This window comes from Doryrhamphus excisus, chromosome 17, assembly GCF_030265055.1.
Source record: "Doryrhamphus excisus isolate RoL2022-K1 chromosome 17, RoL_Dexc_1.0, whole genome shotgun sequence".
Lineage (NCBI taxonomy): Eukaryota > Metazoa > Chordata > Actinopteri > Syngnathiformes > Syngnathidae > Doryrhamphus > Doryrhamphus excisus.
In genome coordinates, this window is record NC_080482.1 from 14,779,914 (window position 1) to 14,804,525 (window position 24,612).

The 24,612-nt window shown below is 41.1% G+C and overlaps 1 protein-coding gene across 2 annotated transcripts in view; it reads right to left on the reverse strand.

Annotated features, from left to right (window-relative positions):
- Nucleotides 1-3,068: 3,068 nt before the first annotated feature.
- Nucleotides 3,069-24,612, reverse strand: part of LOC131105181 (protein Jumonji-like) — a 31,212-nt gene continuing 9,668 nt past the window's right edge. Inside the window, exons 3-9 of one of the 2 annotated variants that reach the window (XR_009119892.1) lie at nt 21,950-22,583; nt 19,327-19,459; nt 17,750-17,922; nt 11,252-11,362; nt 10,936-11,141; nt 6,171-7,383; nt 3,069-3,417 (exon numbers count right to left, since the gene is read on the reverse strand). Coding sequence is in view for 1 of the 2 variants with exons in the window: in XM_058053046.1 (XP_057909029.1) it covers nt 6,268-7,383; nt 10,936-11,141; nt 11,252-11,362; nt 17,750-17,922; nt 19,327-19,459; nt 21,950-22,583 (2,373 nt within the window). In the remaining variant the exon portion in view is untranslated. Of the gene's footprint in view, nt 7,384-10,935; nt 11,142-11,251; nt 11,363-17,749; nt 17,923-19,326; nt 19,460-21,949; nt 22,584-24,612 lie in introns of both variants that reach the window. The other variant, XM_058053046.1, reaches the window with a different exon arrangement.

Genomic DNA, 24,612 nt, shown 5'->3' on the forward strand with positions numbered 1-24,612 from the left:
TTCTTTAATAGTTCATCTCTATGCTACAAAATGACATTATTTTTCCTTACAATATTACATAATATTATTTTTTGACATTAGAATAATTGTTCTCTTAATGTTTTCATTTTATTCTCACAAAAATTCTGCTGTTATTTAACTTTCAATCAATTTTTACTTTCATTTTAATTTTTTAGTATGACATATTTGGCCTTTATTCCTATTTTATTCTATGAAAATATAAATACATAGTTTATACAGTTATTTTTTTCTTAATATTTGGACTTTATTATTATAAAATCGCAGCTGTTTTTTTTCTTTTCATTTCTGCTTTCCAACTTTCTTGTATAATTTATTCTCATCATTATGGCTTTGCCATTATATTTGAACTTTATTTCCATCAACCTAATTATGAAAAAAATACTTTATTTTCTCATATTACAATTAAAAAAATATATACAGTAAAGTCTCGTTATATCGATATCGGTTATAACGAATTACTGCTTATTACGATACTATTTTCATTTCCAGGCAAATTTCTAGTCTTTTATAATATAATTAGTTCCGTTAGTACGATACCCGGTTATTATGATAATCCGGTTACTACGATGCCCTTTTCATCTCCCGCCAGCCAATTTGGTCTGCTTATATCGATACAAAAGCAGCTTAAATCAATCTTTGCTTAAGGATTTCAATACCAAAAAAGAACACGGCGAACGGCTGCTTCCAGTCAACTTTATTTTTCACACTTCCACCACCAGAGCACAGCACAAACACCGATTCCCGCACTTCCTGGTTCACAGGTCATGCTCAACCCGCCCCACATAGCTGGCCAAACACATGCCTGCAACAGAAGAACCAACTGACATAGCATACACACCTATTCCAACGAAGACACAAGCGTACAAATACATGTATTTAATTGTGTTGTATTCAGATATCTTTTTATTCTATACACACGAGAGAAACCACGAACGCAGTTGGTTCTTCTGTTGCAGGCATGTGTTTGGCCAACTATGTGGGGCGGGTTGAGCATGACCTGTGAACCAGGAAGTGCGGGAATCGGTGTGTGTGGTGTGCTCTGGTGGTGGAAGTGTGAAAAATAAAGTTGACTGGAAGCAGCCGTTCGCCGTGTTCTTTTTTGGTATTGAAATCCTTAAGCAAAGATTGATTTAAGCTGCTCGACATTGTTCTATACTATAGAACAATGTCGAGTGCATTATTGGCCACTTTTAATGCAGTTCGGCGCAGGATCGGATATATCGACAGTCCGGTTATATCGATATTTTTTCCGACTCCCGACAATATCGATATAATGAGACTTTACTGTATATATATATATATAATTTAAAACTTTGTCCTTTATCTTTCCTCACAATATTCTCATGAAAGGACCTTTTCGTTTTTTTCTCTTCATATTTGGACTTCATTCGTGTAAATTATTGCACATTTTTGTTTTTTTACTTCTGTTTTTCTTGCTAAAGCCTATATTGATAATGTGCTGCATCATCCATGTGTGAAGAACCCAGTTTGTATCTACAATATTTCACGTGGACTTTTATTACTTAGCACACAAACAGAAGCCAACACCTTTCGAAGGCATGCACAGGTACACTACAAGCAGGACAGGAACGGCCAACAAACAAAAAAAGAGAGAAACATCAGTTTTATTTCAGCATTGTGACACAGCCTAGCACAGACACGCCTGCTGACCATTTTACCTCTACGTTGCTTTTCGGGCCACTTGCAGTATCGCAGTAAATCGACGGAATGTGTACAAGGTTTCCAAACGTTGGTGTACGCTAACATCGTAATACTACTGAGGAGTTTAGACAATTGTCAACATGGTAATGGTTTTATTTCATTTGAACATGCATCAGATTACAATTGAATGCATCCCATAATCAGTTCACAGTTCCACATGTCCAAAAGGAGTAGGAAGAAGCAAAGCTTATTAAATCCTACCCCTCCATCTGGTACTTTTACAATCACTAACTGTTACATTTGTTCACTTCCTGCTTTCCATAAGCAGGTTTTGGGGATCAAGGTCTTGGGTTTTCTGGCAAAATAGAGAGCCACCTTTATGTTATTTTTGTTCAGCAGTGGTTTTGGTCTTGGAACTCTGCCATGCAGGCCCGTTCTTGCCCAGTGTCTTTCTTATGGTGGCGTCATGAAGACTGACCTTAACTGAGGTTGGCTGGAGGGAGCTATACAAATCTCTTTATAAAATCTTCCATACTGATAGATCTCAATTCATTTCTCTGTCATGTTTTAATCCTTTAGTAAGTTTTATTTTAAAACTGCATTTTGTGTTCAGTTGTGTTGTCATTGACTATTCATTCATTTTCTACCGCTTTTTTCCTCACGAGGGTCGCGGGGGGTGCTGGAGCCTATCCCAGCTGTCTTCGGGCGTAAGGCGGGGTCCACCCTGGACTGGTGGCCAGCCAATCACAGGGCACATATAGACAAACAACCATTCACACTCACATTCATACCTATGGACAATTTGGAGTCGCCAATTAACCTAGCATGTTTTTGGAATGTGGGAGGAAACCGGAGTACCCGGAGAAAACCCACGCATGCACGGGGAGAACATGCAAACTCCACACAGAGATGCCCGAGGGTGGGATTGAACCCTGGTCTCCTAGCTGTGAGGTCTGCGCGCTAACCCCTAGACCACCGTGCCGCCTGTCATTGACTAATATTTAGTTAATCATTTTGATGATTTGAAACATTTAAGTGTGACAAAAATAAATCAGGAAGGGGGCAAACACTTTTTCACAGCACTGTATGATGACGTACACCTGAAACTTTCCATGCGAAAAACTGAATTTTCAGCCAGGCTGCACGGCGGTCTAGTGGTTAGCACGCAGACAGCTAGGAGACCCGAGTTCAATTCCACCCTCGGCCATCTCTGTCATGCGTGGGTTTACTCCGGGTACACCTCCCACATTCCAAAAACATGCTAGGTTAATTAGCGACTCCAAATTGTCCATAGGTATGAATGTGAGTGTGAATGGTTGTTTGTCTATATGTGCCCTGTGATTGGCTGGCCACCAGTCCAGGGTGTACCCCGCCTCTTGCCCGAAGACAGCTAGGCTCCAGCACCCCCGCGACCCTCGTGAGGATAAGCGGTAGAAAATGAATGAATGTTTATGGATTTTAACATTATTAGAGCCCTCTAGACATGAAATAACACCCCTATAGTCACCTTTCCACTCATATGAATTAGTGGAAAGAGAAAATAAGACATAAGACTCTTCTGTGTTGCTGTAAATGCGTTCTCTTGTTCGGGGACAGTTGAGTTTTAGCTTCCATTCCAATAGCACGTTATGGATTATTGTGACTGTTACAAAATATACAATGATCCCTTTTTCATGGCAGTTGATTGGTTACAGACCTGTGATCAGGGAATTTCCGTGATGTAGGATTCCTTATCTAAAAAAGAAATACTTTTGATAGTTAGATCATAAAAAATCTGTTTACCACCTCCTAAATATGCTTTTTAAACATGATTAGAGCGCTCTAAATATGAAATAACACCCCTATATGTATATGTATATGTATGTATAGAATACACAGACATAGACTTACATGTTGGCATTGGGAGAGTTCCTTGTTCTGAACTCTTTTTCATCAATATAACAATACTGACACCTAGTGACCAGTGTGGAATACTACATCTCATCTTAGAAAGCATCTTTAGACTGCTTTATACTGCCAGCATGTGACTTCATTTAGCCATTTTTATGCTTGAAAATGCTTCATTTGAGCCACTTCAAAATGCATATGAACCCCTACAGCCACCTTTACACTCCTACTACACAATATAGTATATATAATAAGACATAAGAAGATATAGAAGACCTAAATAAGACTAAATGTGTTCCGGTGACATGGACAGGACGTGACGTTGGGTGTTCAGAGGTGGTTTTTGCAGTAATATTACTGACACCGAGTAGCCAGTGTAGAATACTACATATCATCACTACGTCTTTGAATGCATCATCTGAATGCCTTCTAATTCTATTTGACTTCACTTAGACATTTCGATGCTTCAAAATGCTTCACTTAAGCCACAATATGTCAAATTTGCTTCAGTATGTATATTTATTGAGCAACAATTTCAAATTTCAATTTCAAATTTCAAACATGAAACGGCGTATGATTTTAAAAAGACGGGACACCGGGAGCGCAAAGTGGTGAGGGGTTACTGTAGTGGCAAAATTCCCAAAAACCCAAGCTATGCCAGAACTACTTAGAAGGATACAAAACAAAATGATGAGCTTGAAATGGGAAGTGGCCGAATCTCTCTAAACCAGGGGTGTCCAAAGTGCGGTCCAGGGACCATTTGGCCGACGCCACATTCTAAAAAAATTATTTAGCAAGAAAACTATTTTAAAAAAACATTGCAACAGCAAACATTGAAAAATCTACAGTAATAAAACAAGAACAAGTGGTCATTTCATAATATTATGAGGAAAAATAATGGCACCAAAGTTGCAATTTTTAGGTTGGTTGCGGAAAAAGTTTAAATGTTACAAAAATCAAGTCCAAATATTATAAGAATAAAGTCATAAATAAGTACAGGAAGAAATCTTACAAGAAGCAAGTTCAAACAATTAAAAAATCTTTAAAAAAAAAAAAAAAAAAAGAGTGAAAATGGGGGCGGGGGGTCTATTCCGACAAGAAAAAAGTAGCCGTTTTATGTGAATAAACTTATAATATTCTACTTTTTAAAATATGTTTGAACATTGTATTATTATGAGGCACAAACAAAACAAGCTTATGTTGGATTTTTGGGAAAATCAGGTAGGGTAAAAAAGTTATAATATGAGAATAAAGTCAAAATATTTTTGAGAAGAAAGATTTTTCAAAGAAGAAAAAAATATGTATGTTGTGATATCATGAGAAACAAAAAGCATAAAGATGCAACTTTTGGGAAAGGATTGCAAAGGAAAAAATTCACAAAAATATAGTTGAAATATTTGTAAAAAAAAAAAAAAAATACAAGAAAAAATTTAAGAAAAGATCAGTAATTTTGAAAGAAATGTATAAATATTAGAAGAATTGAAATGTAAAAATTTAGGAAAATAAGTGGTCATCGTTCAAGAAAAAAAAAGAATTTTGCAACATTGTCATAATGTATTTCTGTCATTGACTTGTTAGTAATTTATTATTGCGTAACTGAGTGACGAGTTGTGTCATTAGCTTAAGTTTTACATTTTGGCTTTTTTATCTTACAAGAAGCGAGTTCAAACAAATAAAAAAATCTTTTTAAAAAAATGAAAATGGGGGCACGGGGGTTGCAAAGTTGCAGTTTTATGTGAATAGACTTGTAATATTCTTCTTTTTAAAATATTTTTGAACATTATATTATAATGAGGCACAAACAAAACAAGCTTATGTATGACAAAAACAAATGTGTTGGTTGGTTATGTCGGTTCAACAACAAAAATTACAACTTTGTTGTTTTGTTTCTCATATTACCGCTTCAAAAAAATAAAATAAAAATAAATAAAATAAATAAAAAATATATTTTCTTTAACATTTCTACTTTAAGCTTCTAAAATGCAATTTTGCCTCATAAAATTACAACTTTCTCTTAAAATTAAGACTTTTTCTTGTTAGACGAAAACATTTTTCCTCTTAATACTTTGACTTTAGTCTTTTTTGTTCTTTTTTTGTTAAGGTATATTTTTAGAAGGTGTGGTGGGTCGCACCTCTGCTGATCAAACCGAACGCCTCCCCTCCCGCACGGCGCACGTGGGCATCCCAACATGGCGTGCAGTTTGAATCTTACCGTTTTAGGCATAAGCGTTCATAAACTGTATGTTCCGCATGTCTTACTTGTGTTATTTCTGGTCGTACCGTGAGTGAACAAGCCATTTATAACGCAAATAAAGCTCCTGCTTGTGTGTGTCAGACTAAATGTGTCCCCTAGGGGACCTTAGCGGTGGGTGGACAGATGTGCGGAGAACAGGAAGTGACGTCGGATGATCAATGTTGAGTTTTAGCTATTATTTTAGTCATTATTATTATCATGTTATTATTATCTGGTTCAATGAAGTCATTGTGTGTTTGTTTTCCCAGACCAGACACTAAAAAAAGCGACACTTTGATCACGATACACGGGGATCCACATTTGAAAAGGAAGGCATTTTTGATAGCAATCTCGAAATGGAACTCACTGGTTTGTGAGACGTTTGTAATCTTGTGACGATCCTGAAGTCGTTACGCAGCAAACAGTGAATCTGTAAACACATTAAAAGATGGCTCAGGTGGCTTTCAGCGCTTCAGAAGGACTCTTGGGCTGCTCCTGGTTTTAATGCTTGAGGTAGTAGACTTGGTCCGCCTAAGACGTTTTGTGGAGCCCTTGGAAGTGCTGGAGTAGCTGCTATCCTTTGTGGAGTCTTCAGCGCAGCCCTTGGAAGAGTTCGAAGAGCAGCTGCTGGCTGGTGAAATCAACTTGACAACATCTTTGCTAGCACCTTTTTTAGCACCCTTTGGACTGCGCGCGGCAGCAGCATCGGCTGGTGGGCGGTCACGGACGTACGCTGATGTCGCTGAGTTGGTTAAAGCTTGAGGAGCGCTGGCGTCTCCCGCAGCTCTGATAACAGTCTTAGAAACGGGAGTCCTGGAGGTTGGAGTTGAAGCCGTCTGGTTTCTCCGTAGCCCTTTTTCCCGCATGTGTCTGTATATCATCTCGCCGACTGCGCCGAGGTCAGAGTCGTCGTTGACCTCCTGAGTGGCAACGTTGGCTAAATCCAACTTTCCGATTCGATCCATAGGAAAGTAACCGTCCCGTACTGGTGTCAGCTCGCCATACCCACATTTGACTGGGGTTTTTACCTGATGGCCAACATGTTCCACGTTGACGTCTTGGTTACAGCGAGCCTCCATCACCAGGGTGTCGCCATTACAGCAGTCAATGTCAAGCTGGATATTCCCGTTGGACTGTAGTGTTCTGTACTTCTTCCTCTCTTTTGTGGGATTGTCTGTGGGAAAATGATTGACAGGAGTCGAGCTCGTGTCTGGAGGAAGGCCTCGTCTTCTTCGGGACAATCTCATAGCCCCAGGGGTCTCATTGAGATGGGCTAAGTTAGTAGTCAAGGGCATTTGAATGAAAGTTCTTCCTGAGTTCTGAGGAGCTCTGAGAGTCTTGGGGTTTCTGTTGAACTGAGAAACATTCAGGTGTTGATTGTGAGGCAGCTGCTGGTTGCTGGGTGGGGAGTGGTGACTGCTGTTGGATTCCTGTGATCGCCTTCGGGAGTGGCCTCCAGCTTTACGGTTATTGCTCGGCCGCGAGGATCGCCGGCTGCCAACCCCCGTCTTCGGCTTCAAGGTCGACACAGATCTGACAAAGGAAGCTCTATGTTCAGCGAGTCTGGTCACCTGGGTGACCTGGGGGCACAGAAAGGTGGAAATTAGCCACTGAATATCGTGCATCAAGAACCGCTATGCACAGACCGATTGTAGTCCACTACACACCTACCGATCCTAGAGGTGCATCAAGAACCACTGCACGCCAACGGATGGTAGACCACTACACACCTATCAATCCTAGAGGTGGACCAAGAACCACTACACGCCTACGGATGGTAAACCACTAGACACCTACCGATCCTAAAGGTGCACCAAGAACCACTACACGCCTACGGATGGTAAACCACTACACACCTATCGACCCTAGAGGTGCACCAAGAACCACTACACACCTACCGATCCTAGAGGTGGACCAAGAACCACTACACACCTACGGATGGTAAACCATTATACACCTACCGATCCTAGAGGTGCATCAAGAACCACTACACGCCTACGGATGGTAAACCACACCACACCTACCGATCCTAGAGGTGCACCAAGAACCACTACACGCCTACGGATGGTAGACCACTACACACCTAGCGATCTGAGAGGTGCATCAAGAACCACTACACACCTACGGATGGTAAACCACTACACAACTATCAATCCTAGAGATGCACCAAGAACCACTACACACCTACAGATGGTAAACCACTACACACCTACGATCGTAGACCACTACACACCTATCGACCCTAGAGGTGCATCAAGAACCACTACACACCTACGAATGGTGAACCACTACAACCCTACCGATCCTCGAGGTGCATAAAGAACCACTACACGCCTACGGATGGTAGACGACTACACACCTACAGATCCCAGAAGTGCACCAAGAACCACTACACGCCTACAGATGGTAAACCACTACAACCCTACCGATCCTCGAGGTGCATCAAGAACCACTACACGCTTACGGATGGTAGACCACTACACACCTACCGATCCGAGAGGTGCACCAAGAACCACTACACGCCTACGGATGGTAGACCACTACACACCTACCGATCCGAGAGGTGCACCAAGAACCACTACACGCCTACGGATGGTAAACCACTACACACCTACCGATCCTAAAGGTGCACCAAGAACCACTACACACCTACGGATGGTAAACCACTACACACCCACCGATCCTAGACGTGCATCAAGAACCACTACACACCTACGGATGGTAAACCACTACACACCTACCGATCCGAGAGGTGCACCAAGAACCACTACACGCCTACGGATGGTAGACCACTACACACCTACCGATCCGAGAGGTGCACCAAGAACCACTACACGCCTACGGATGGTAAACCACTACACACCTACCGATCCTAAAGGTGCACCAAGAACCACTACACACCTACGGATGGTAAACCACTACACACCCACCGATCCTAGACGTGCATCAAGAACCACTACACACCTACGGATGGTAAACCACTACAACCCTACCGATCCTCGAGGTGCATCAAGAACCACTACACGCCTATGGATGGTAGACCACTACACACCTACAAATCCCAGAAGTGCACCAAGAACCACTACACGCCTACGGATGGTAGACCACTACACACCTACCGATCCGAAAGGTGCACCAAGAACCACTACACACCTACGGATGGTAAACCACTACACCCCACCCGATCCGAGAGGTGCATCAAGAACCACTACACGCCTACGGATGGTAGACCACTACACACCTACCGATCCTAGAGGTGCACCAAGAACCACTACACGCCTACGGATGGTAAACCACTACACACCCACCGATCCTAGACGTGCATCAAGAACCACTACACACCTACGGATGGTAAACCACTACAACCCTACCGATCCTCGAGGTGCATCAAGAACCACTACACGCCTATGGATGGTAGACCACTACACACCTACAAATCCCAGAAGTGCACCAAGAACCACTACACGCCTACGGATGGTAGACCACTACACACCTACCGATCCGAAAGGTGCACCAAGAACCACTACACACCTACGGATGGTAAACCACTACACCCCACCCGATCCGAGAGGTGCATCAAGAACCACTACACGCCTACGGATGGTAGACCACTACACACCTACCGATCCTAGAGGTGCACCAAGAACCACTACACACCTCGATATTGTTATATTGAAAGGGAATTGTTAATTAACTTGGACATTCACATACAGAGTTTATATTATATAAAAATGTATATACATCAAATCTGAGCAAAATTTAAGCAACTTTTAATTTTTAAAATTCATAATATTCATAGTCATAATATACTTGGAATAAATCCAACTACATCTCTGAATCAACTTTTCTGGTATAACCCTAATATTTAATTGATAAAAGTGAAATGGAATATATGGAAAGATAGAGGGATTACTAGACTTTAGCACATTATTTATAAATTATTTATAAATGGCAATTCTTTAGTCTATTATGTGATGAATATAATATACCCAAAAGTCACCTCTTACATTATATCTCCCTAAAACAAGCAATTAAAAGACGTATACAGTAAGTCTGAATATTCAGAAATATGTGATTTATTGTATGAATTTATTATAACTGTTAAATAGGCTCAGACAGTTCATCATTTCAGTTCATAATACAAGCAGTTGATGTTTGCTAAATACAAGGATGAAGAGTCTTGAACCAGTCATGATGTGCTATATATATCACTATATTGACACGCACTATGGTACACATTATGGCATTGGATGCTCATATCACCTCCTACTTCGGTACGAGGTGCATTATTAAAAAAAAAAACAACTTAAACTGTATTATAGAAAGCAGGAAGTGAACAAATGTAACAGTTAGTGATTGTAAAAGTACCAGATGGCGGGGTAGGATTTAATAAGCTTTGCTTCTTCCTACTCCTTTTGGACATGTGGAACTGGGAACTGATTATGGGATGCACTCAATTGTAATCTGATGCATGTTCAAATGAAATAAAACCATTACCATTACCATTTGTTATTATCATTAGTGTTGATATTGTTGTCATAATTGATATTGTTTGGGGTTTGGACTTTTCATGCATGTTAAGGCACTCGCAAATGTGAGGAAAGTCATGGAATTATAATACAGTAAACCTCGGATATATCGGATTCAATTGTTCCCATTGGTTTTGTCCGATATAAGCGAAATCCGCTATATGCGTATACCGGAAAATGTCCGTTTTCGTAAATCGGATTTTATCCGTTATAAAAAGGCACTTCCTTGACTATGTTTCCAATGTACCTGGACGCGCAGGCAACGCTGCAAACGCTGCAAATGACGTCGTATAGCAGCCTGTCACGATTCGGCGAATCGGAGCGCCACGATGCGGCCATCGCGAGGGAAATTTAATGGAAATGCATTGGAACGGGACTGGAGATTTTGTCCGAAATAGGCGAAATACGTTATAAAAAATCCGATACATGCAATGAATTTCGCTTCTTTTTTATCTGTCCGTTGTGAGCGAATTTCCGATATATCCGAGTCCGATATATCCGAGGTTTACTGTAATAATAAACTTAGAGGTTTCAAAAGGGCCTAACAAAGGTTCTTGAAAACTTACAGATATCCAATGATCAAAAAGAAAACATACAACAGACCTTCTGATTCCTCCTGAGTTGCATGGAGAGGTGTCTAGGTCTTAGGTAGTGTTTCGTTGCTTCCTCTCTACTCCCCTCCTCCACTATCTCCTTCTTCCTCGTCTGTTCTTCATCCCACCTCTCTCTCCCTCTCCTCCTCTGTGCACGGGCACTTAGAGGGCAAAGGCTGTTGTCCTCCGCAGCGACAGAGCCTCTAAGATTCCGCACTGTAGAACAAAGCATTCCAAAATTGGCATTTAAGTGAATTACGTCCCACAACATGTCGTTCTGTGCACATCGACCACATGGCAGAAATGAAAGAGAATAGCGTTTTTACCAAAAAGAGTCAAGTTCTTCCCCTCGGTCACAGGACTAACACGTCTCGTGGAGGCTGGTTCTTTCTCTCGGCCATTCAAGAAGGCCACGTGCCTTGGCAACGCTGCAGAACCTGAGGAGGCATAAAGTGGTTTTACTTTCTTACATTGTCATTCCTATGTTGGTCTGGTCTGGTCTGGTCTGGTCTGGTCTGGTCTGGTATGGTATGGTATGGTTGTTGCAGACATGCTTAACAACTTACATGAAGGAAACTCACATGGTTACATGTACAAATTCAAAATGTCTGAAAAGGGGTAGGTAAAAGCATAGCTGATTTAATGCCTATTACTGATCATTCCTTCACACCGTGAAACCCAGGTAAAATGCTTCCGATGTGGTTTTGGTTCGAGAGTAGCTTTACATAAGGACATTTGTAGCACACGTCTGGGATGGATCTGTACACGTCTAGGATGGGTCTGTGTGTAGTGATCCTTGATGCGTGTCTGGGATCGGTCTGTGCACGGTGCTCTACAATCCGTCTGTGCATAATGGTTCGTATGATTCACTACGCGCAGACTGATCCGACATATGTACCAAGAACCACGATGCACAGACCGATCCCCGGATGTGCATCAAGACCACTACACACAGACTGATTCTAGACGTGCATCAAGACCACAATAAATAGGCCGATCGTAGACGTGCATCAAGAACCACAGACCGATCTTGGATGTGCTTTAAGAACCAGTATGCACAGTCTGATCCTGGACTTGCATCGAGAACCACAGACCGATCTTGGATGTGCTTTAAGAACCAGTATGCACAGTCTGATCCTGGACTTGCATCAAGAACCACAGACCGATCTTAGATGTGCTTTAAGAACCAGTATGCACAGTCTGATCCTGGACTTGCATCAAGAACCACGATGCACAGACCGATCCCTTGATGGGCATCAAGACCACTACACACAGACTGATTCTAGACGTGCATCAAGACCACAATAAATAGGCCGATCATAGACGTGTATCAAGAACCACAGACTGATCTTGGATGTGCTTTAAGAACCAGTATGCACAGTCTGATCCTGGACTTGCATCAAGAACCACAGACCCATCTTGGATTTGCATCAAGACCACTACACACAGACTGATTCTAGACATGCATCAAGACCACAATATATAGGCCGATCGTAGACGTGCATCAAGAACCACCGACTGATCTTGGATGTGCTTTAAGAACCAGTATGCACAGTCTTATCCTGGACTTGCATCGAGAACCACAGACCGATCTTGGATGTGCTTTAAGAACCAGTATGCACAGTCTGATCCTGGACTTGCCTCGAGAACCACAGACCGATCTTGGATTTGCTTTAAGAACCAGTATGCACAGTCTGATCCTGGACTTGCATCAAGAACCACAGACCGATCTTGGATTTGCTTTAAGAACCAGTATGCACAGTCTGATCCTGGACTTGCATCAAGAACCACAGACCGATCTTGGATTTGCTTTAAGAACCAGTATGCACAGTCTGATCCTGGACTTGCATCAAGAACCACAGACCGATCTTGGATGTGCTTTAAGAACCAGTATGCACAGTCTTATCCTGGACTTGCATCGAGAACCACAGACCGATCTTGGATGTGCTTCAAGAACCAGTATGCACAGTCTGATCCTGGACTTGCATCAAGAACCACAGACCGATCTTGGATGTGCTTTAAGAACCAGTATGCACAGTCTGATCCTGGACTTGCATCAAGAACCACGATGCACAGACCGATCCCTCGATGGGCATCAAGACCACTACACACAGACTGATTCTAGACGTGCATCAAGACCACAATAAATAGGCCGATCGTAGACGTGCATCAAGAACCACAGACCGATCTTGGATGTGCTTTAAGAACCAGTATTCACAGTCTGATCCTGGACTTGCATCGAAAACCACAGACCGATCTTGGATGTGCTTTAAGAACCAGTATGCACAGTCTGATCCTGGACTTGCATCAAGAACCACAGGCCGATCTTGGATGTGCTTTAAGAACCAGTATTCACAGTCTGATCCTGGACTTGCATCGAAAACCACAGACCGATCTTGGATGTGCTTTAAGAACCAGTATGCACAGTCTGATCCTGGACTTGCATCGAGAACCACAGACCGATCTTGGATTTGCTTTAAGAACCAGTATGCACAGTCTGATCCTGGACTTGCATCAAGAACCACAGACCGATCTTGGATTTGCTTTAAGAACCAGTATGCACAGTCTGATCCTGGACTTGCATCAAGAACCACAGACCGATCTTGGATTTGCTTTAAGAACCAGTATGCACAGTCTGATCCTCGACTTGCATCAAGAACCAAGATGCACAGACCGATCCCTCAATGGGCATCAAGACCACTACACACAGACTGATTCAAGACCACAATAAATAGGCCGATCGTAGACGTGCATCAAGAACCACCGACTGATCTTGGATGTGCTTTAAGAACCAGTATGCACAGTCTTATCCTGGACTTGCATCAAGAACCACAGACCGATCTTGGATTTGCATCAAGACCACTACACACAGACTGATTCTAGACGTGCATCAAGACCACAATATACAGGCCGATCATAGACATGCATCAACAACCACAGACCGATCTTGGATGTGCTTTAAGAACCAGTATGCACAGTCTGATCCTGGACTTGCATCGAGAACCACAGACCGATCTTGGATGTGCTTTAAGAACCAGTATGCACAGTCTGATCCTGGACTTGCATCAAGAACCACAGACCGATCTTGGATGTGCTTTAAGAACCAGTATGCACAGTCTGATCCTGGACTTGCATCAAGAACCACGATGCACAGACCGATCCCTTGATGGGCATCAAGACCACTACACACAGACTGATTCTAGACGTGCATCAAGACCACAATAAATAGGCCGATCATAGACGTGTATCAAGAACCACAGACTGATCTTTGATGTGCTTTAAGAACCAGTATGCACAGTCTGATCCTGGACTTGCATCAAGAACCACAGACCCATCTTGGATTTGCATCAAGACCACTACACACAGACTGATTCTAGACATGCATCAAGACCACAATATATAGGCCGATCGTAGACGTGCATCAAGAACCACCGACTGATCTTGGATGTGCTTTAAGAACCAGTATGCACAGTCTTATCCTGGACTTGCATCGAGAACCACAGACCGATCTTGGATGTGCTTCAAGAACCAGTATCCACAGTCTGATCCTGGACTTGCATCGAGAACCACAGACCGATCTTGGATGTGCTTTAAGAACCAGTATGCACAGTCTGATCCTGGACTTGCATCAAGAACCACAGACCGATCTTGGATGTGCTTTAAGAACCAGTATGCACAGTCTGATCCTGGACTTGCATCAAGAACCACTATGCACAGACCAATCCCTGGATGTGCATCAAGACCACTACACACAGACTGATTCTAGACGTGCATCAAGACCACAATAAATAGGCCGATCGTAGACGTGCATCAAGAACCACAGACCGATCTTGGATGTGCTTTAAGAACCAGTATGCACAGTCTGATCCTGGACTTGCATCGAGAACCACAGACCGATCTTGGATGTGCTTTAAGAACCAGTATGCACAGTCTGATCCTGGACTTGCATCAAGAACCACAGACCGATCTTGGATGTGCTTTAAGAACCAGTATGCACAGTCTGATCTTGGACTTGCATCAAGAACCACGATGCACAGACCGATCCCTTGATGGGCATCAAGACCACTACACACAGACTGATTCTAGACGTGCATCAAGACCACAATAAATAGGCCGATCATAGACGTGTATCAAGAACCACAGACTGATCTTGGATGTGCTTTAAGAACCAGTATGCACAGTCTGATCCTGGACTTGCATCAAGAACCACAGACCCATCTTGGATTTGCATCAAGACCACTACACGCAGACTGATTCTAGACATGCATCAAGACCACAATATATAGGCCGATCGTAGACGTGCATCAAGAACCACCGACTGATCTTGGATGTGCTTTAAGAACCAGTATGCACAGTCTTATCCTGGACTTGCATCGAGAACCACAGACCGATCTTGGATGTGCTTTAAGAACCAGTATGCACAGTCTGATCCTGGACTTGCATCGAGAACCACAGACCGATCTTGGATTTGCTTTAAGAACCAGTATGCACAGTCTGATCCTGGACTTGCATCAAGAACCACAGACCGATCTTGGATTTGCTTTAAGAACCAGTATGCACAGTCTGATCCTGGACTTGCATCAAGAACCACAGACCGATCTTGGATTTGCTTTAAGAACCAGTATGCACAGTCTGATCCTCGACTTGCATCAAGAACCAAGATGCACAGACCGATCTCTCGATGGGCATCAAGACCACTACACACAGACTGATTCAAGACCACAATAAATAGGCCGATCGTAGACGTGCATCAAGAACCACCGACTGATCTTGGATGTGCTTTAAGAACCAGTATGCACAGTCTTATCCTGGACTTGCATCAAGAACCACAGACCGATCTTGGATGTGCTTTAAGAACCAGTATCCACAGTCTGATCCTGGACTTGCATCAAGAACCACAGACCGATCTTGGATTTGCATCAAGACCACTACACACAGACTGATTCTAGACGTGCATCAAGACCACAATATACAGGCCGATCATAGACATGCATCAACAACCACAGACCGATCTTGGATGTGCTTTAAGAACCAGTATGCACAGTCTGATCCTGGACTTGCATCGAGAACCACAGACCGATCTTGGATGTGCTTTAAGAACCAGTATGCACAGTCTGATCCTGGACTTGCATCAAGAACCACAGACCGATCTTGGATGTGCTTTAAGAACCAGTATGCACAGTCTGATCCTGGACTTGCATCAAGAACCACGATGCACAGACCGATCCCTTGATGGGCATCAAGACCACTACACACAGACTGATTCTAGACGTGCATCAAGACCACAATAAATAGGCCGATCATAGACGTGTATCAAGAACCACAGACTGATCTTGGATGTGCTTTAAGAACCAGTATGCACAGTCTGATCCTGGACTTGCATCAAGAACCACAGACCCATCTTGGATTTGCATCAAGACCACTACACACAGACTGATTCTAGACATGCATCAAGACCACAATATATAGGCCGATCGTAGACGTGCATCAAGAACCACCGACTGATCTTGGATGTGCTTTAAGAACCAGTATGCACAGTCTTATCCTGGACTTGCATCGAGAACCACAGACCGATCTTGGATGTGCTTCAAGAACCAGTATCCACAGTCTGATCCTGGACTTGCATCGAGAACCACAGACCGATCTTGGATGTGCTTTAAGAACCAGTATGCACAGTCTGATCCTGGACTTGCATCAAGAACCACTATGCACAGACCAATCCCTGGATGTGCATCAAGACCACTACACACAGACTGATTCTAGACGTGCATCAAGACCACAATAAATAGGCCGATCGTAGACGTGCATCAAGAACCACAGACCGATCTTGGATGTGCTTTAAGAACCAGTATGCACAGTCTGATCCTGGACTTGCATCGAGAACCACAGACCGATCTTGGATGTGCTTTAAGAACCAGTATGCACAGTCTGATCCTGGACTTGCATCAAGAACCACAGACCGATCTTGGATGTGCTTTAAGAACCAGTATGCACAGTCTGATCCTGGACTTGCATCAAGAACCACGATGCACAGACCGATCCCTTGATGGGCATCAAGACCACTACACACAGACTGATTCTAGACGTGCATCAAGACCACAATAAATAGGCCGATCATAGACGTGTATCAAGAACCACAGACTGATCTTGGATGTGCTTTAAGAACCAGTATGCACAGTCTGATCCTGGACTTGCATCAAGAACCACAGACCGATCTTGGATTTGCATCAAGACCACTACACACAGACTGATTCTAGACGTGCATCAAGACCACAATAAATAGGCCGATCGTAGACGTGCATCAAGAACCACAGACCGATCTTGGATGTGCTTTAAGAACCAGTATGCACAGTCTTATCCTGGACTTGCATCGAGAACCACAGACCGATCTTGGATGTGCTTTAAGAACCAGTATGCAGTCTGATCCTGGACATGCATTAACAACCGCGATGCATAGACCGATCCTGGACGTGCACCAAGAACCACTACCATCAATCCTGGTGATGGGTTTGTGCATCGTGGTTCTTGATGTGTCGACTCAGGTCTCAGTCCACTCCTTGTGAAGCTCCTCCAGTTACATTCGATATGACTTATCCTCTCTGTCATTACCAAATGTCCTATACAAAGGTTGTATTGTTTATTGATTGTGGTAAATCACTAGTTTGAGGTTAAGCGGCATGGAAAACCGATGAATGGATGAATCACTAGTACTATGATTACTTGTATTGATCATTTCCACCTCTTAAAGCCTGGGCTTGAGAGGCTTGCTAAGTGTGTAACAGCATCCTGGTCTGGACCTGGTGGAGCCAAGTATCAGGTTTTACCTCTCAGGCAGAGAAAGGACAAGAAGTCCTCGGTTTTGGGTCGACGTCTGGTCAGACTGCTGACAGCGGCAGAGTTGTGGTTGTGCTGGCTGTATTGTGTTGACATCATCCTGAGTGGACACGGAGAACTGGGAGGGGACTGGGCAAACTTTCTTTGAGCTTGCACTTTTGGCCTGCGAGTACAGGGGTTATGTCAATATTCCAAGACCAGTGCAGGAAGGCATTGTCAAGTTCTCTGAAAAAGGACCTATTATGCTCATTTCTCGACAATTCTATTGAGTTGTGTCCTATAGAGCAGCTACACACAATAATCCACACCGAAAATTTTTTCGATTTAGCAGAATCTCCACCTATTCTAGCTGGATTTCCTTGGAGTTGTGCTTCCTGCCATTTTTTGCCTTTTTTTCTGCCGATGCTTTTTCTTGTATTTTCCAAAAATATTTCAAGTTTCTTGTAGTAAATCTATCCATTAAATCTAACCTTTATTGCCATAATATTTTCATGTTATTCTCACAGTATATGACTTTTTCCCATTACCATTTTTTACCATTTTTACCATTTTTGTTACAAATTAATAATATTTTCTTGACTATTTGAACTATGCTACTAAAATGATTTAGTACTTTTAATAGTATTTAGTACCACTTACAATGTCTACTTACTATTTTTTTCTATATATTACAAGTTTATTCTTGTAAGAATATTGTTTTTCCTTGTCATATTTTGACTTTATTCCTCTAAAATTATACAATTTTTTTCCAAATATTTCAACAGTTAAATTCTATTATTAGAATGTGCCACCGGCCAGTAAAAAAACAAAAACATGTCTACTATATTGTATAATAGGAGTGTAGAACTGACTATAGGGTTGTTATTTGTCTAGAGGGCTCTACTAATGGTAAAACCCACATTTCGAAGGTGCTAAACAGGTTTTCTATGTCTTACTTTCTTTTATGTCTACTATATTGTGTAATAGTGTAGGACTGACTATAGGGGTGTTAATTCATGTCAAGAGGGCTCTAATAATGTTAAAAAGCGTATTTAGAAGGTCGTAAACAGGTTTTCTATGTCTTATACTATATGTCTTATCTCGTACTATGTCTACTATATTTGGTAATAGGAGTGTAAAGGTGACTATAGGGGTGTTAATTCATGTCTAGAGGGCTCTAATGTTGAAAACCGTATTTAGAAGGTCGTAAACTGGTTTTCTATGTCTTCATAACTCTTGTTTTAATTTATTTCGGTCTCCGGTTTAAATTATTCCCTCAGGGCGTGCCCACTCCACTGTGATTGGTCACACGCCCACAGTGCTTCCTAAATATGAACCCTATAAGGAAGTCTGCCCCTCTGTGACATCACAAAGGGGGCAGTTTTACCACGCCTATTGAAACAGAGCGTTTTGAGCCATCCCAAATTTCTTTCAGGGCTCACTTCCAAATGTGCAAACCTCATTATCTGAAACTTTGGCATGGTTTAACACGAGGATACGACATTACAACTACATTTACAGGTAAGAAATGTAGAAAAAGCATAATAGGTCCCCTTTAAACACAAGCAAACCAGAAAGGGCAGCTGACCTCCTATCTGGGTCATTCTTGTCACAAAGGAGGCTGGCAGGGTGGCGCTGAGGGCAGGTCTGCAGGGACCAGCTCCAGCTCGGGTTAGCTGACAACAGGGGGTGACGGTGGCCGATGCCGTGAAGCAGGGAACCTAGACAGCGGTAGAAACGTAGTAAATACTGTAATACTGTAGTATCACAGATAGACTCAATATCACACAACAATGACTGCATGGTTGGTTGTTTTGGTTGCTTTGTCTGGCAAATATTATTAGGACGGAAGGAAGCAGGAAGCAAGAAGGAAGCAAGAATGTCACCTAAAAATGGATATTTGCTGCAGTTTTAGTTTCCTACATAGTAGATTCTGACAAGATTTCCGGGGGGGGGGGGGGGGGGGGGTATTATTGTATCTGTGAAATTGTGAAATTGTCATGCAATCTGCTATTATTATTTATTATTTTATATTTAAATATTTTAAAAATAATAAAATATTATAATAATTAAAATAAAATTAAAATAAGAATTATTATATTATTATTATGTAAAATATGCAAATATCACAATATTATTATATATAATTAATATAATAATTAGCATTAATATAATAAATATAATAATCATAATAGTTATAATAATATAATAATTATAATTTTAATTTTTATTATTATTATGTGCTTGTGTCTCTTTTTTCAGGAGCACTAAGTAAACAACAGACCATGTCAAACAACGAAATTGATACAACCATCAAAAGGTTGGCTCAGGCCATGATGCCAGGTTGTATGTTGAGTTTAAATTAAATACTTTGGAAAGATTGGGCGGGCCGTATTCAAACACTTGGCGGGCCGGATGTGGCCCCCGGGCCGTAGTTTGCCCACCCCTGTGTTAGACCCAAACTAAGTGGAAAAACATACTACAAAAAATAAACAGGCTTTATCACAAACGAAGAGTTTAGGGTGGCCCTAAAGTCCGTACATGACGTCAATAATAATTCATCAATACATAATCTGTTTTCAAAACACATTTCTTTACATTCAGGGGTGCAATGTGAACACAATAATACGTATAATTGTATAATATATGCTTTTTTTGTGCCCATCTTAGATTCACCAATGCTGGGCTATTAAACATGGAGCTGACGGTGACTACAGTGGTGTGTTTACTTCCCCTTGGGAGTATAGAGTATCGATCCTAGATTGACAGGAAATAGTAATGCTAATGGTAATGGTTTTATTTCATTTGAACATGCATCAGATTACAATTGAGTTTACAATCACTAACTGTTACATTTGTTCACTTCCTGCTATCCATAATACTGTTTAGGGTTGTTTTTTTTAATAATGTACCTCGTACTGAAGTAGGAGGTGATATGAGCATCCAATGCCATAATGTGTACCATAGTGCGTGTCAATATAGTGATATATATAGCACATCATGACTGGTTCAAGACTCTTCATCCTTGTATTTAGCAAACATCAACTGCTTGTATTGTTTCTTGAATTGGCTCATCGTTGTGCATTGTTTGAGGTCCTTACTCAATCCATTCCATAGTTTGATTCCACATACTGAAATGCTATGGCTAGCATAACGTAGTCCTAGCATAGAAGTGTTTCAAATGTACTTCTTCCCTGAGATCATATTTCTCCTCTCTTGTAGAGAAGTATTGGATGACATTTTTAGCTAATTGCTTGTTTTTAGCCTTATGCATTATTTTAGCTGTTTGAAGATGAACTATATCAGCAAGTTGAAGTATTTGTGATTTTACAAATAAGGAGTTACAGTAAACCTCGGATATATCGGATTCAATTGTTCCCACTGGTTTTGTCCGATATAAGCGAAATCCGTTATATGCGTATACCGGAAAATGTCCGTTTTACGCATATATCGGATTTATATCCGGTATATGCGTAAATGGGATTTTATCCGTTATAAAAAGGCACTTCCTTGACTATGTTTCCAATGTACCTGGACGCGCAGGCAACGCTGCAAACGCTGCAAATGACGTCGTATAGCGGCCTGTCACGATTCGGCGAATCGGAGCGCCACGATGCGGCCATCCGATATATGCGAGGGAAATTTAATGGAAATGCATTGGAACGGGACTGGAGATTTTGTCCGAAATAGGCGAAATCCGTTATAAAAAATCCGATATATGCAATGAATTTTTATTGGAAATGCATTACAGAAAAATCGGTTCTTTTTTATCTGTCCGTTGTGAGCGAATTTCCGATATATCCGAGTCCGATATATCCGAGGTTTACTGTAGTATGTTCTCTGTAGGCGGCATTATGAATTATCCTTACTGACCTTTTTTGCAGTACATTTAGCGAGTGAAGATTGCTTTTATAGTTATTAGCCCATATTTCCACACAATAAGTAAGATATGGTAGAACCAGAGAGCAATAAAGAGTGTGGAGTGATTTCTGATTGAGAACAAATTTTGCTTTGTTCAATATTGAAATATTTCTGGCCACCTTATGTTGTATATTTGTAATATGAGGTTTCCGGCTCATAGTGCCAAATAGTGGCACGTCAAATGGAAGGTTGGATCAAGTGAGGAATTCCAGCATAAACAGATGAGTGGCTGATGATGAACGAGTAAAGGAGTCGCAATGAAGAAGTGACAAGAACTAAAAGGTACTGACCCCTCATGCCTTTGGTGGAGTGTGACCTCCGCCTCCTGGCTGGAACAGGAACGCCGGGCAGGGTCTGCACGTTCTGTGGTGTGCTCCTCTTCTTTACGGAGTGTTTGTGCTGGTCTTTGCATGTTACTTGTATACTTTTTGTGTACTTTGAGTTCAACGTTGACGGTGAGTGTTGTGTTTTGTGTGACCGCAGCGTCCTGGTCGAAGAGTCCTTCCGGAACGTGTGCGCGTGTTCCCGCAAGCCGGGGTGTCGCACGGCTTTGGATTGTGTTTGCACGCTTTGTCGCATAGGAGTGCTGGTACGTTTGTGTGACTGCGTATTCCGAGACAACTTGGTTTTCTGTACTTTACTGGTGTGATCAGGCGAGCGTTGCGACTTGGGGTCGACTTGAAGACCATCTGTGTTTTTCTGCATGTTCTGCAGCCTGTGTGAGACTCGCTGTTGCGGGCTTCTTTCGCCTGGCTTTTGCAGAGCACGTGAAAGCGACTTTTTACACGCATGCTGGCGTCTGTGTGCGCGTTCGTGGGAGTGTTTGTGTGTGGCACGGCGCGTGTCTCGGAATTCCCTGAGGGAGAGGAAAAGAACTTTGCGCACCAGACGTTCTTCACACCAAGGCATGCCATCGCTGATGTCCTGCAGAGACACATGCACGCAAAAACACACACATAAGTCAAATTCAACATCTGTCGCTTTGAAGGAACATGGAAGCATCTAAGCCAGGGGCGTCCAACATGCTGTTAGTTTTTTTTTATTATTATTTGTTTAATTGCGTTTTTGGAACATGCCAAGGATAACTAAAGAAATAAAGTGGTCATCTTTCAAAAATTTTGGAAAAAATATGTTGTGATATCAAGAGAAACAAAAAGCATAAAGATGCAACCTTTGGGAAAGGATTGCAAAGGAAAAGATTCACAAAAATAGAGTATATTTTATTTGTAAATATTTGTAAAAAAAAAAAAAAATACATGAAAGAATTGAAGAAAAGAGCAGTAATTTTGCAAGAAATGTATCAATTTTAGGAGAATTCAATTTTAAAAATTAGGGGAAAAAGTGGTCATCGTTCAAGAAAAAAAGAGAATTTTGCAACATTGTCATAATGTATTTTTGTCATTGACTTGTTAGTAATTTATTATTGCGTAACTGAGTGACGAGTTGTGTCATTGGCTTAAGTTTTTGTTGTGTTACCTACATTTTGGCTTTTTTTTTTAAATAGCCGTCTCTGTTTGTTGTATATTTAACGGTTGCTAATCCCTGATCTGAACTAATGAATGATCTTTTACCAACAAAACTCAGGGAACTGTCAACCTCCATGAAGGTATTATTTTGTTTCCTTTTTCCCCCAAAATCCTTCTACTCAACAACCTAAGTAAAACTGTGGTTTTCTGTTAGTTAAATCATTGTTTTCTTCTGGCTGTTTCTTATATTTTGTTCCATATCCACCTTTTCATATAGTATATATATAGTATATATATGCGAGGGAAATTTAATGGAAATGCATTGGAACGGGACTGGAGATTTTGTCCGAAATAGGCGAAATCCGTTATAAAAAATCCGATATATGCAATGAATTTTTATTGGAAATGCATGACAGAAAAATTGGTTCTTTTTATCTGTCCGTTGTGAGCGAATTTCCGATATATCCGAGTCCGATATATTCGAGGTTTACTGTAGTATATATAGCCCTAAACATAACCACCATTTACACTATGTACTATGTCCATTTAAGACATATAGTATATATAGCCCTAAACATAACCACCATTTACACTATGTACTATGTCCATTTAAGACATATAGTATATATAGCCCTAAACATAACCACCATTTACACTATGTACTATATCCTTTTAAAAAATAAAATCCCTGATTATCTAAATAATTAAACCAATTGGTCCTCCGTTACTTAATGAAATGTTTTATTTTTTCTCGTGAATTCATTATTTGTCTTTAAACAAGCAAAAATATGTTGTTTCCGATTATTCGATTAATCGACAAAAATTTCAGTTTGATAGCGGCAGCCCTAATCATGAGAAACAAAGCAAAGCATAAAGATGCAACTTTTGGAAAATTTGGTTTTGGAAAAAAAACAAATATAGTTGATATGGTTGTTAAAATCTTGCCTTTCATGGAAAAAGAAATCATAATTTAGAAGTATTTTTTAATGTCGTAATATCACGACAAAGAAAACACATAAAGATGTATCTTTGGGGGGGGGGGGGGAGACAAAAATATAATTGTTTAAATTTAAAAATAAGTTCAATTAGTTCTAAAAATGTAAAAAAAAAAAAAGTGAAAAAAAGAGAAACAATTTTACATTTATAAAACCATACCAAACACCTCAACACCAAATGTTTCAAATGTGAAAATTGTAAATAGTTAATGGCGCAGTATTTGTAAATACATTATATTTGATGTTTAACAACCATTTTTTGTTTTTTGTGTTTATGTTGTGGTATAGTTGTTTAGATTATTGAGCTTCACAATAGCATAAAATATTTGCGTCAAAGTGAAAGTTATGCTTGAAGAGTGTCTTTTCTCAGTTTTTAGTGGGAAACAGATATTTTCCTGAAACCTACATACAGTAAGTTCTACTGTTGATTACTAAAGAGCGGAAAAGGCTAGAAAAAAACTTTTTTATCCTTCTGATGAAAGATGCAAGTCA